Source organism: Canis aureus, chromosome 13 (genome assembly GCF_053574225.1).
Source record: "Canis aureus isolate CA01 chromosome 13, VMU_Caureus_v.1.0, whole genome shotgun sequence".
Lineage (NCBI taxonomy): Eukaryota > Metazoa > Chordata > Mammalia > Carnivora > Canidae > Canis > Canis aureus.
The window spans coordinates 54,881,437-54,896,314 of NC_135623.1; the positions used below are offsets into that span (position 1 = coordinate 54,881,437).

Genomic DNA, 14,878 nt, shown 5'->3' on the forward strand with positions numbered 1-14,878 from the left:
TCTGAGGAGTCACCCCAACCATGTGAAAGTGTAGATGGAGGTAAAAATGCCTCCGTTTTAGTCCCTTCCAAGATTTCCCTCTCGGAGAGCACTGGAGTTAGAACACATCAGCTTGCAGCCAACTAAACTTTAGTTCGCTCGAGAAAGGAACTTGTTAGAAGAATGTTACCTGCTTCCAAAAGAGCTAGGCAGGAAGGCCTGGGGGAGGGCAGGGTCTTAGGACATCAGCAGTGGGGCTGCGTACAGGACATTTCCCTAGGCTCGGAGTGTTGAGGGGAGAGAAGGTCCCTGCCCAGCGCCCTGACTCAAGCAGCTGCGGCCTGAGGGTGTGGGGCTGCCCTGTTCTGGGCTGGGAAATTTAGACACGCCGGCAAGCTGGTCACTATCCGTAGTTGTTTCCAGGTATTACAATCCACTTCCCCTATCACTGTAAGCTAGGAGTCAGTAGTGATCAAAAGGGATCTTTGCATTTATTTCCTGAGATAGAACTTTCTCCAAAATGGTATTCTTCTTGTCTTTATTAAGAATTTGGCTGATGTGAATTTAATTTGGAGCTCTTACTCCCTTGACTGACAGTTTTCAGTGGAGGAAGGGTTAGATTAGAAGAGGAACAAATTTGGAATGAATGATTTAGCAAAAGATCTCTTGTAGCCATTGTACATTCAACAGTTTGAAAACATTTCTCAGTCATTGGATTCAAGACTTTGCCAGATTTTTTTTTTTAAGATTCTATTTGACCGAGAAAGAGAGAGAGAGAGAGAGAGCCTAAAAACAGGGAGCAGTTGGCTGAGGTAGGAGAAGCAGGTTCCTTTTGGAGCAAGGACCCCAACTCAGGGCTTGATCCCAGGACCCTGAGATCATGGCCTGAACCGAAGGCAGACACTTAACTGACTGAGCCACCCAGGCGTCCCTATGCCAGATGTTTTAAGGAAAAAATCTAATAACTAATACTGAGTTAGTGTTATATGTCAGTGAGGGGCTCGGTTAAGTGTCCATCTCTTGATTTTTGGCTCAGGTCATGATCTCAGGGTCCTGAGATGGAGTGCCACTGTGGGCTCCACTCTACATCTGGGCATGGAGCCTGCTTAGGATTCTCTCTCTCTCTCCCTGCCCCCTCCCTCTGCCCCTTTCCCCAGATCGTACACACTCTCTCAAACAAATAAGTCTTTAAAAAATAAATTGAAATAATGTATAAAATTCATTAAAAAAAAAAGGTGAGAAACAAACTGGGCAGATGGACAAATCATGGGGTTATTCGGGTGGGGTTATTCTATTGGTCACAAAGATCCTCCCACCCCACCCCCACCTCACCCCCCCCCCCCCCCGCCCCTCCCCGCCCCAAGGCTTTGGATCCTAGGGATGACATCAGAGCTGTCCTTGGAGAAGTTTCCTGGCAATCTTGTGTGGAATGGCTGAGATTGAAAGTAACTAAGGAGGCCAAACTTTGATGAGGCGCCAGGAGAAGCTGAAGGAGGACCAGGACCAGGGTGGTAGCTGTGGAAACAGAACTGACCAGAGAACCTTGTGGCTTTCTTTTAGGCTTCCCGTTAAATCCCTTCTCTGGGCTTTCGTTTTAAACAAGGTAGCTTTTAAACATTCTAGCACAGACTACAGCTGATTTTGGAGTTGCCTTTAATTTCAGCAGCAGAAAAATAGAACAAAACAAAGAAGCTGACTTTTGAAAAACTGCCTGCTAGTTACCTTGTGAGAAACATAATGATTGAACTCTGAAGAGCCAGTGGATAGTGAAGCATTGTGGTATTGGCATCAGGTTAAGGGTGGCCCGAAAGGGATCCTCCCCACGTTGCTACACAATTGTTCTGCATGTCAGAGTGAAGGAGACAAAACTTGTGAGCATGTTTACCTCAGGACAGGTGCTGATTTGTTGTCTCTCAGAACTGCTTTTCTTTGGCCTCACGTTCCTAACAGGACACACTGCTGCTGGTTTTAATGTCCACACCAGGTGGTCATATGGGATCTGAGAAAACAGAGCAATTTCTAATACCTCTTATTCTTGAGGCTTGTATCTTGTTCCAGAAGAACTTCTGGATGATTCTGTTTGAAACAATGTGTATAAGTATTGGGCTTTCCTGGGTTTGGAACCAGACTTAGTATCTGTGAAGTTCTTACTTCATCCAGGGGTAGAGAGTAGACTCAGGGTCTCCAACTTGTGAACACTTTGGGAAGGGCGGAGCCCTGGCTTGGCCCTGTCATTTATGCCTTTAATCAGCCAGTATTAATCCAGTACTGTGTGCCAGGCTCTGTGCTGCATACGGGAGATGCAGTGATGAGTAAGACACAATTACTATGGGACGGAGGAACCAGGGTAGTTTGGGCATCGAGGCAAGCAGGTAGGTTCAACGATACAAAAAAAAAAAAAGGTTGAAGAGTCTTCTCAGTATTTGGCAAGTCCTTTGACCTTGGAAGCTCCTGAAAGGAATAATTTAAAAAAGGAGAGAAAGAACATTAAAGTTCAAAGAGAAAAAATTGAGTTCAAAAGCCTTAGAGTCTTAAGGATAAAGAAAAAATTCCACTTAGAAACATACATACATTTTCCAAGCATACATAATAATAAACTTGATGTGAATAATATTCATATACGAGTTTTTCAATTCTAAGAATTAAAGAGATTTTTGTGTTGACTGCGAACTTGAGCTTCATTGAGTTGGAACATGTCTTTTTGTTTTCTCTCTTATTTCTCTCTGGTTCCTAGTAGTAAGTCTTTAAAATGGTTAGGAGGAATTCTGTGTTAGGGTCAGTAAAGAGGGTTGAGCCAGGGGTGTGCCCTGGATCTTGAATCCACAGGAGGCTGTGGAAGGGGATTCAGTCCTAGGCATGGGCCTGGAGTTCTGAGAAGGGTTTCACCTTAGCGGGCACTCTTGAGGTCCACCCCAGGATAGCTGTGGCATCTGGGGACTCGGTTCTGACATTTCTTGGAATTACCTATAGTTCTAAACCTTATCTGCCACTAAGAAGTACCTTGTTCAGCTGTGATGCCATAATAGTTTGCTTTGCATTATTCCATTGAAGTCAAAAGTAGAGCAGTATCAAAGAGGGCAATTAACTGTCAATTTCCTGATACCCAATCTGAATTGAGAGTGCTGTAAGGAAGATGTGTGTTAATGATATAGAGAAGAGATGATGTTTTTGTAACATATGTAATCATTTTGCACAATGTAATCATTCTCTATTCACTAAGGATTAGCTAGCTGAAGATTTGTAAAATTTTCCTGGTAAATAATGGTCACTCTCCTCTTTCAGCAGGTTTCTGCACACGGCAGATCCTCGTCCAATGTAAATGGTGGACCTGAACTTGGTCGTTGTATGAGTCCTGAAGGTAGTCCCCAATCTGATGATTGCTTTTATAAAGGAAGTCATCCATGTGAACTTGGTGGCCGCCCAAGACCCAATTGGGCTAAATTATGATCTTCCTAAACAGGGATGTAATCATGGTCAGTTAGCCTCTTGAGCCTTGGTGGGAGTTGCTTCAAGATCTATAAAATTTTCTTGTTTTTAATTAAGCTAACCCAATTTCAGATTTTACGCTTGGGCTTCCTTTATTTTTCCTTAGTGGCAGTCTGCTCAAGTCCTACATGTAGGCTTTCCTGTCTCTCAGGTAGCAAAAGTGTGTTTCTTCATTGGATGTCTGCTACATGCTGTGCATTGGGATACATTGTAAGATATAGTCCTTTTAACCACTTCCTCCTCCTTCCTCTCCTCCATCCACTTTTTGAGAGGATTTTCAGCCAGGAGTTAGCCTTAACACGTATCCTGGCTGGGAATAATTTTCTTTACTAGAAAACCCTGAGGAGAAATCTTGGGAGTTTCTAAAATTGAATCCCCACCGTAATCCTCTTCCCTTTTCTCGAGAGCTAACAAAGAAGTTTACAAAGCTTAGGTTAAATTTCCTTTTACTTGTTTCAGCTGATATTTCAGGGATTTGTTAGATTTGTTTGATGATGTTGGTTTCAGATTTCACAACGAGATCAAAAGGAAATTGGTGATTCAGGTGTTCCCTTCAGAAAATATGCTTAGAAAATTTCTTATGGTTCACCATAGGTTTAGAAATGAACGCATTGTGAATTATTATTTTACAGATATGTAGGAATTGAGATGAAGTGCTGATGTATTTGCTAGACTTTGCATTTATCCTTTTGTGCAGGTGTGAATGGAAACAGGTGCTCTGAATCATCAACTCTTCTTGAGAAATACAAAATTGGGAAGGTTATTGGTGATGGGAATTTTGCAGTAGTCAAAGAGTGCATGGACAGGTGAGTGGATAGTGAGGATGATCATTTGTTTACCTACATTTCTCACCTGGAGTTTATTCTTACCTGAATGAATGAACAAAAGGCCTTCCTGGGAGGTTTTTTTTCCTCCCTTCCTGGAAAAAGTCTATCCTTAGGACCAGCTGTTTTGTAAGCCCACAGGCACTAGACCTGGAAAAATATAGGTATACACGCAGAGCATAAACTTGCTTTGTATGTAGTTGGGCTGAGAGCTTTTCAGGTCTCATCCATGAGCCAGAGAGGAATAGGAAAGAATAAGATTCAGTAGCACTGACCTGTGTCAGGCACTGTTCTCAGTGCTGTGCTTGTATTATTAACCCCATGTAAACTGCACAGTAACCCTCTCAGTTAATACTTAGTTGTGTAGACTGGTAGGTCAGGATACAGGAGCTCTGACCGATTAAGATCAGGGTCAACCAACTTTTGCCTATATGAAAACTGTATTTTTGATTATTCAGCTTTATTTGGTTGAAGGTCCTGAATTCTCAAGGGGTAAGAAATCCATTCTTTTAATTTGAGGCCTTTCATAAACTATATAAAAACTGGAAAATACTCAGGTTAGAGTTTTCGTGTTGATAGGTCAATACCCCATTTTTTTCTAAGTGGTAATTTTTATTTTTTGTGAGGAGCTTTCCAGAAAGTTGTGACTACAGCTTTTCCATTTTTCTGCATCTCCAGTGAAACTTTCCTGCTCCTTGTAGAGGGGACACTCCCCATCCTCTAAGTTCTCGACACAGCTCTGATGTACAGTTTGCCACCCAAGTAACAAATAAAGCATCTGAAATATGATCTCTAAAGACTTACTAGAAATCTGAGTCAGGGTTTGGTTTACATGATGGGGAAGCAATTTAAATGAAAGTTATTCTTCTAAGGTCAGCTTCATCAGTGTGTGCTATGACCATGTGGCAAAAGCAGCTGCGCTTGAGAAAACTGATGTATTCCAGGAATACTGACTGCAGTGTTCTTTGTTTAACTGTGCTCCTATTCTAAAAGATATTTTGGTGTGTTCAGATTAAATTATGTTAAAGGTGATTAAAAATTAACATCCACATTTGTATGTCCAAATATGTGTCTTTACTACCAGATAATAGGCATTTAAAGGTGTGGGTAAAATGGGACTAGATGGAATTTTAGCTGAGAAATAGATATTGAGGGGGCACCTGGGTGTCTCAGTGGTTGAGCATCGGCCTTCGGCTCAGGGCATGATACCGGGGTCCTGGGATCGAATCCTGCATTGGGCTCCCTGCAGGGGGCCTGCTTTTCCCTCTGCCTATGTCTCTGCCTCTCTCTGTGTGTCTCTCATGAATAAATAAATAAAACCTTAAGAAAGATATGGAAAGTCTAGGGCTTTTTAATCATTATTAGATGAATGTAAAGTTATATTGATAATAGAACATTTTTAATTATTTGGATTCATTTTGCTTAATTTATTCTGCCTCCGAAGAGAACTATTTTGAGATTTAAATATGGAAAAAGTTTCTTGTCTAGCTTTGATACAACAGAGTTTCAGTACTTTTAATATGCAAGTTATGTAGTATTGTAAGTATTAATATTTATAAAAGGAAATTAACAGTGTGGCTTTGGATTTTTTTTTTTCTTTTTGAGTACCTTTCTCCCTGACCCCACTCAACATTGTCGCTGATGTACAGAGGAAGCCAGTACTTCTTTGAACTGTTTTCCTATTGTAAAAGATGTTTAGTTTACCTTAAAGATGTTTAGAATACCTTAGTTTCCTCTAGTAGAGGAAATCAGGAATGATTATATCTTTTTTTTTTTTTAAGGAATGATTATATCTTTGATTTGTTTCTTTAAATTGCCTTTCTCTGATCGTTTCATAGGTCCACTGGAAAGGAATTTGCCCTGAAGATTATAGACAAAGCCAAATGTTGTGGAAAGGTACAGTATACATAAGTGTTCTGTCAAAAAAACTGAGAAACCTTGGTAAGATGTTTACCGTGGTGAAGGAATTTAAGTGGGCACTGATAAGGCCTTACCTGGGGGAGGCCATTGATGATAATGAAGGAAACACTATCAACCTGTTTTTTTTTTTTCTTGTTATTTTTAAAAAAAACTTTAATCTTAAAACAGTAAATTGAGTTCATCTGGTTCTAGCTATAGAAAATATAAGTTTTCTTCTTTGGGAGAGGCCTATATCAAAACCCAGCAGTGCTCAAAAGATGCAACACAAACTGTCATGAGTCTAAGACCTTATCCTACTTTTTGACTGACAGTTTAGCCTTCTCCCTTTATGGACACTGGCTGAAGACACAAGATTGCTGGGTCAGAGACAAAAGACTTTATTTGCTGTGGCACAGGAGGTAGCATTGGTTCCTCTTAGCCTCTGAGTCCCATGGAAGTGATTCGGAGGAGCCCTGCTGATTGCTGTACACAGAATGGGTTATATCACATCTGAGGATCTTTAAGCTTAGTAAACCCTCAATGAGGGGGCTGCTAGCAAACCTGTCCAAACTTTGCCCTAGAGGAAAACTTTGGTTTCCTGACCATGATCATAAAAACAATCTGCCTTCTACCCTTGAGGGAAACCCTATTTCTATGTTACAAATACCTTGGGAAGTAGTTTGTAACAAAAGCTGATACAAGATGTGCAGTCACAAGGAATTGCCTGCCTTTCCCCCTCAATGAACTTTTTTCTTTCCCACTCTTAAGCTGGGCTGAGAAAGATCAAATGGTGAAATGCTACTGGAGTATTGATATGTTAACTATAAATATTCTATAGCAGGGATGACAAAGGCCTTTTTATTTTTTCTCATTTATTTATTTTTTTAAGATTTTAGTTATTTATTCATGGCAGACGCAGAGACATAGGCAGAGGGAGAAGCAGGCTCCATGCAGGGAGCCCGATGTGGGGACTCCCAGGACTTCAGGATCATGACCTGGGCCAAAGTCTCAACTGCTGAGCCATCCAGGTGTCCTGATAAAGGCCTTTTTAGATTACTTTCTGGTAGCATAGCAGTTAAGAAAGCAGGCTCTAGAACTCACTGTGCAACACGTGTGACTAGTCTGAATTGAAATGCAGATGTAAAATATACAGTAGATTTTTGAAGACTTAGTACTAAAAAAAAATGTACCTCGTTAATATCTTTATTTGATTGCGTATTGAAATGGTAATATTTTGGATACATTGGTTACATAAGTTAATAGTTTTATCTGTGTCTTTTGACACTTTTAATGGTGTATTAGAAAATTTAGATTTATATATGTGGATCACACATTTCTGTTGAACAGTGCTATTCTAGTGCTAGATTGTATAAAATTTTAGTCTTGTTTTGCTTCTTTTTGCTGTGCTACCTTGGAAAAGTGACTTAACCCCTCTGTGTTTCTGTTTCTCCCACTAAAATGTGGTTAATAATATCTAAGATACAAGGTTATTGTGAGGATTAACTAAACTAAGGTATGGAAAACCTGTAGAGAACTACCAGCATGTAAGAATTTAGCACATATTAACTGTTAATATTATTAATATGCTATAGGAATTCACAATGTATAATTAATTAGGAGAATTGAAGCAATAGTAGTGATTTTATATTTATGGAACTCCTAAACTAGTCTTCATTGGAAACTTACAAAATTATGTATTTTTAACAGGAAATTTTTAAAAATTTTAATAGAAAATATTATTGTAAAGTCTTAGAAAGGCAAAAGTCAAATTTATCATAGCTTTTTTTTCTAACCATACCATGATAGCTAATGAAGCAGAGATTGTGCAAAATGCCCCCTTTCTTTGAATAATTAAGCTTTTCCTACAGCTAATTTTCTTTAAATAATTGTGTGCTTTTACTTATTGTTCAGACAATATTATTAAATTTTTAACTGCAAAGCCTTTCCCCATATGTAAATAAGTGTTGCTTTTTCTGGTGTTGTGGGATTTAAGCAGAATGTGTCATACTTTGGGGAGCCACGCTTGAAGTAACTGTATTAAAGTATTTTTATCAAAAAAGTGAAAAAAATTGCTATGGTACGGATATTGTTTACCTGATTAAAATTTAAGCAGCTGTTTTCAGTAGTTGAAAAAAAGCTCTTTATGTGAAAAAAAAAATGTCTGGTACATTAAGTACTGAGGCAAATGATTAGGTCACTTTAAACATTTGAATCTATTTTTCCTTGTTATGGAATTTTCATTCTGTTTTTATAATTCATGATCATCTACTTATTTCCATCCTCACATTTTGCTTATTTGAGCAACTGTTTCCACTTTGACTATACAGAATTATAATTTAAAAACTTGATTTGTTCTAAATAAGTTGGTTTTCCCATTCAATTTTATTAAAAAAAATTGATATAGAGAGTTTTTTAAAACAAAATTTAGGGGGAGGCATTTTGGAATCAGCTACTATTCTGGAGTGTTGTTGGTTACCTCTGCTTTATGGATTGTACACAGAAAAATTAATAATGCTGAAAATAATATCTGCCATTTACTAAAATGTATTGTTTCTCCAGGCTCGGACATGGAGATATTTTGCACATTACTTTTAATGACTTGCTAAACGAGATATACCAGTTTCATTAATAAAAGAGGTCCAGATTTAATAGCTTCCCAAAAGTCATACAGAGGCAGAGCAGTGATTGGAATTTTGTGCTAGTTGATTATGTAGCCTGTACATTAGCCAGAGTGCTGTGTTCCCTATTTAAGTTCAGTTTACTCATTTGTTCATGTAATAAGAACCTGGAGAAAAAAAAAGTTAACCTTTCTGGCCTTCTGTTTGCTTTTCTGTAATATACAATTATATCATTAAATTAGTTTACTCATTTACCTAAACTTTGATGTGTGTCCAAGTGTGCTAGAAATAGGGTAATTTAACAGATAAACTAATACCAGTTCTGCAGAGAATGTAATGGGAGTTTGGAGGAAACACGTGAGAAGTACGTGATCAGTGAAGACGCTGTAGAGCAAGCATTTGAGCTGGAACTCCAGCAGTGGTTAGGATTTCAATAGGCAGCAGTGAAAGAAAAGCCTTCCAGGTGGCCAACACGGCCTGAGCAAAGGCCCAGGGGATGGAGAGTGTGTTAGGTGCCTCTGAGTAGGAGATGAGCACAGGATCTGCCCGGCGGGAGGCAGGCCAGATTTCTGGAGGCTGTTGAGAAAGCTGTGGTGTTTGTAAATGCAAGAATTCTTCTAATATTCTAAATGGTGTTCATTCTAATGATCACTTATTATAAATTTGTGTCGTGTATGAAGCTCTGAGCTTTCTGGTGCCTTGAGGTGGTCTGCCCTTCTCTTCCCACAGTTGTGCTTGGGCCCAGTATGCGTAGGTGATGAATGCATGACATAAATCCAAATGTATATTGCTTTAGTTTCCTGAGGCTGTTGGAATACATTCCTATGAACTTGGTGGCTTGTGACAGCAGAGATTTGTTCTCTCACATTCTGGGGGCCGGAAGTCTGAGATCCATACTCCCCCTGCAGCTCTAGGGGAGAATGTGTTCTTTGAGTAGCTTCTGGTGGCTTGATAGCATTCCTTGGCTTGCAGCCACATCACTCCAATCTCTGCCTCTGTCTTCACTCCCTTCTGTGTGTTTATTTTTCCTCTTTTTTCTGTGAAATCTCCCTCTTCCTCTAGTCATGAGGACAGTTGTGATGGCACCCAGATAATTCAGAGTTATCTCCTCATTGCAGAATCATTAATCACATCTGCAAAGGTCCTTTCTCCAAATAAGGTAATATTTACAAGTTCCAGGGGTTAGGGCTTGATATCTTTGTGTGGCCATTATTCAATCTGCTACATACATCTACCATAGAAATCACATGGGATGATTTGAGTATTTTTCCCTCTTACTGGGGAGCAATACTCATTAAGCATAGTGGATACCAGCTGGAAAACCACTGTTGGCCAAGAGCGATGCAAGATGTGTTTATTTACTCACTTAGACACTTCAGAACTAACTATGCTGGTTGCTGTAGAACAAGGTAAACAGAAACTTCCAGACAACAGGGTGAGAGCAGTGGTTGCAACAAAGCATAGGGGGAGCCAAGGGAGGTCGGAAAGGTGCCTCACCCAGTCAGGATTGAGCAGGGGAGGCTAATTAGAGGAGGTGAGATCCAATCTAGACCTAAGGAATACATAGGAGTTTCCCCAAGGAGTGTGCGTATTGGGGGGATGGGTTCCAGACAGAGAAAACCTGTGCAAATGCCTGCAGGTCCAGGCAAGAGATTGACAACAGGGATGGAAGTGAATGGATGGATTCAGAAGCTGTTGAGAAGCAGGATTTGGGGATTGATGGACTATGTGAGAGGATGAGGGAGGGGCTGGGGGAACCCCCGTCTGCTTTGGGCAACCAACCATTTTCATTGAGCGGACAGAAGGACAGAGGGCACCAGAGGAAAGGGCTGCTTTGTGGGGCTGGGGCGTGTAGCGACAAGATGATTAGTTGCGTTTGGGGCAGTTGTTTATTCCCTAAAGCATCTCTCTCTCTCTCACACACATTAAAAATCACCGTGGCCAAAGATAAGGTGGTATCCTGTGCCAGGTTAGCAGTTTTCTTTGCTATTTACTCTCACTCAGAACCAGGGAACACGGCCATGAAGTGATTCATATGTAAATTATTTGGAGTGAGAATCCTTGAATAACGTAAGTTCACTGCAGTTCGAGATAAAAGTGATGTTCATATTGCATCGAGAGAGATTTTTTTTTTCTGGCAAATGTAATCTAGAGGGTGTTTTTACATATGATGCCACAGGGGTTGCATAAGAAATCGGAGATGACATCCGCAAAGATTTTTATGGACTACTTTTGTTTTGCTTCCGATGATGGTTAGTTTAAAAAGTGGACTGTTCCTTCCTAGGCAGTTTTACAGGCACAGTCAGAGGTCGAGAGACAAAGGCTAACGTCTGCCACATTCCAACGTTCACTGTGCGCTCAGAGCCCTCACCGGTGTCCAGGAGAGCACAGGAGCTGAGCTGATAAGCAGTGGTGGAGGAAGTGGTGCACTACTCAGTGCTCAGGATTTCGAATGTAACACTGCCGGTGGTCCTGGGGGGAGGTCCACAATATAGAAAGTTCCCAGAAGACTTTCTCTTGAACCCTTTATTTAAAAAGATGACTTTTGAGAGGTGTCATCTCCCTAGGTGGTAGACATCTTATTTTAACTCCAATTTGAGAGAGCTCCTGGGGTACTGGTGACGGGGATTATTTTACATATGTCACTCTCAATTAGTATCACTAATAGAGCCCCTGAATAGAGGTAAATGTAAATTGGTGTATCTTGAAACTTCAGAGGAAATAGAGAGGAGGGAGGAAAACCGAAGTGATAGATCCATTTAGCTTCGAAATAAAATGCCTCTCTTACTACAATGGTTGTGACTCCTGTTGTCTTGGCTTCAGATAGAGTGAAAGAAATGCAGTTGCGCGCCTTTACATGTTCACAAAAGTACACCTAACTCTGCTTGTTGGTGTGATAAAGGACAAATTTGGTACAGGTGATCCAGAGGCCTCGAAATAAGTGAACAGATGTGGAGTGTTTGCTCAGAGTCTTTGTCTCTGTGGCCACAAGGAGTTTGCTGTACAGCTGCTCCCTCGGGAGGGCCCAAAGCACTGCAGCTCTGTAACTTAGACATGTGGGACTGGAAACAGGTAGGTGGCCTTCTCCCCAGCCTCCCAGCTGTGGTTCTTTGGGTCTGAGAACCGCTATGCTTCCCGGAAATGGGGAAGCATTTGCTGAGTCCCGAGCTGGGCACAGACTTCCCAGCCCTGCTCATTAAGGGGCTTAGATTCTCCTCCCTGCACAAAGCCTAGTGTGGTTCTACTTGCCCCCACAACTCACTGGAATATTATCCCTAGTTCCTATCTTTTTCAGGAATCAGGTGTTCTCAGCTTTGCAGCAATTATTTTTCACTTTGAAAAATTCTGACTTTTACCAAAGCATTCCTCTTTAAAAGGTGATATTGTTGTGTAGTACAAAAAATGTGTGCTTGGACATCAGAAACCTAGGTGTTGCATTTTCCTTCAAAAGATGATCCTAAGGATAAAGTGTTAAGACATTACACAAGTATTTTCTTTGCAAAGAGACTGACCTAGTGACTAGATTCCTAGTAAATGTTGGTTCTTCCTTTCCTACTTCTGTTTAGTATTTGCACTGTCATTTGCCAACACTGAGTGACCACTTGGACAAGCACAGTGCATTCATCTCTGATTTTATGGCCCACATGTGCAGACCTTGCATAGATTTTCTGTGGGTGCTATTCATTCGTTATAGTGTATACTTCATGTATTGTCAGACTATTTGAGGTAACTTAGAGTAAAAAGACATACACACATGGATGCATGAAGACCAGTGAAGAACCTAAATGATATCTTGACCTAAGGGTAATTCTCTTGCTCCTGCAGTGGAACACTAAGTTTAGTGCTGAGATTCATGATAGCAAAGGCAAAAGGGACAATAGGAGGGGAACACACACATACAAACACACACATGTGTACATGGGTATATTTAGGTAGCAAGCGATATCTTTTATATGGTAAGTTTTATGTAAAAGTTGTATTTGAAAACCCAGAATATGTCAGAGGGCAATTAGTTAATTTTACAGCGCATACCCTAAATTCAAAATAATTCATTGTTATAGCTAATGACGATCAACAAATGTGAATTATTGAAATATTTTCATGTCTCATAATAAAAATAGAGCGGTAGTTGTTCATGATTCATGGTTGGTGTATTGAGAAGAATTCCTTAATGCTGTGGGTAAACATTTTGCTACAGTGCTGATCCCAGCTGCATGACTCACCAGGATTGATAATCAGGTAGTATTTTCAGGGAAGTGGTTAGAGTTAAAATGAGAACAGTAGTCCCTGTGGTACTCTATGTTTCCTGATTTCTGAAATACGAGATGGTAAGGAACATCCTTCTGGTGAATGCTTCCATACCCAGCCACAGAGGAAGAACTTTTTTTTTCCCTCATAAGCTCAACATGAAATTCAAACTCGTATTAGTAATGGTTTAAAGACAAAAAAAAAAAAAATTAATGCTCAAGTTGTATTCCGTACACATGCAGGTTTCCTTGTATACTTGATCTTGAATTTGAGTGTATACTCAAATTAAAAAGTGGTTCCAGGAGCACCTGGGTGGCTCAGTCAGTTAAACATCCAATTCTTGACCGTAGCTCAGGTAAAGATCTTGGGTTCATGAGATCGAGCCCTGTGTTGGGCTCTGCACTGGGCGTGGAGCCTGCTTAACATTCTTTCTCTCCCTTTCTTAAAAGAAAGAAAGAAAGAGAGAATGAGAGAGAGAGAGAGAGAGGGAGAGAGAGAGGAAAGGTGGTTCCAGCTGAATCACAATGTACAGTGCCATGTGCTGAAGCTTTCACAGTGTCATGACCTCGTAGGGTGTTGGAGGTAATGAAGAGACAAGAAGCAGTATGTTTTCTGTGCCAGGGCAGACCACTGAGCCCTTTCAAGGATATCAGTTCTTTTTTTTAGTGATAATGATGTGTCACGCTGACTTGTCCTGTCCCTATGGAAACAAACTCTGCCGGGGCTTGGTTTTGTCTTTGCGCCAAGGGAGATGCTTTCCTCGGCGTCCAATCTACAGTAGGGCATCTTCCAGAATATAGAGTTAGAGCAGAGGGTTCTGTGGTTTCTGACCCACCTCTCTAAACCCTTCCTTTGACAGGAGCACCTGATTGAGAATGAAGTGTCAATCCTGCGCAGGGTGAAACATCCAAATATCATCATGCTGGTTGAGGAGATGGAAACAGCTACTGAGCTCTTTCTGGTGATGGAATTGGTCAAAGTAAGAGGATGCAGAGATTTCAAGAGATTTCATTGGTGCCAAATCCCAAGATGTATCATATTGTTGGAGGACCTAATTGAAGAAATGTTTTGCTACCTTGAAACTTCCGTTATTTATAATAATTGTTCATGGCACTTGTATCATTTTTTTTTCATCTACTCTAGGCTGATGAACCTTCTTTGTTACTTTCATAGGATTGTAACCGTTGACATTTTGTTGTGTTCTTTTATGTGTCCATCAGGGTGGAGATCTTTTTGACGCAATTACCTCTTCAACCAAGTACACTGAGAGGGACGGCAGTGCGATGGTGTTCAACCTGGCTAACGCTCTCAGGTATCTTCATGGCCTCAGCATTGTGCACAGAGACATCAAGCCAGAGAACCTCTTGGTATGTCATCTCTGCTTTTTTTGTTCCAATTAATTTGCATAAATTGTCATTAAAAATGACATGATCACATGCAAACAATACCACTTTAGAGTCTGTACCAATCCTGCAAAAAGGGACTGAGAGAATTTAAACTTAGAGAATCACCATGACTCAATTCAATGACCATAAATTGGTAATGGATTTCTTGAATTGATATGCATTTCTGCATTTATTGTTTATCAGACATTAGGAAACACATTTCTGTTTACATTTTGGTTGATGGTACTAAAAAAAGGTAAGAAGGAAAATTGAGGCAAAACCTCTGAAGTTTTATTCTGAAAAAATAAATTAGAGATAGAACTAGGAGCTTATAGGAGACAGAAATAGAACACGATGGTTTGTTTATGTGCAGGACAGAACTTTGGGAATAATCTAGTTCATTTATCTCAGCTTTGCAGGTATAGAAGTTGAGACTCAG

The 14,878-nt window shown here is 40.3% G+C and overlaps 1 protein-coding gene across 15 annotated transcripts in view; it reads left to right on the plus strand.

Annotated features, from left to right (window-relative positions):
* DCLK2 (doublecortin like kinase 2) overlaps window positions 1-14,878 on the plus strand; it is a 245,858-nt gene that overhangs the window by 113,481 nt on the left and 117,499 nt on the right. For 11 of the 15 annotated variants that reach the window (XM_077846329.1, XM_077846331.1, XM_077846333.1 and 8 more), the window contains 5 exons: window positions 3,262-3,337; window positions 4,163-4,271; window positions 6,128-6,185; window positions 13,914-14,033; window positions 14,275-14,421. In XM_077846329.1, coding sequence (XP_077702455.1) covers window positions 3,262-3,337; window positions 4,163-4,271; window positions 6,128-6,185; window positions 13,914-14,033; window positions 14,275-14,421 — 510 coding nt within the window. The remainder of the gene's footprint in view (window positions 1-3,261; window positions 3,338-4,162; window positions 4,272-6,127; window positions 6,186-13,913; window positions 14,034-14,274; window positions 14,422-14,878) is intronic. The other 4 variants (XM_077846330.1, XM_077846332.1, XM_077846334.1 and 1 more) reach the window with 1 other exon arrangement.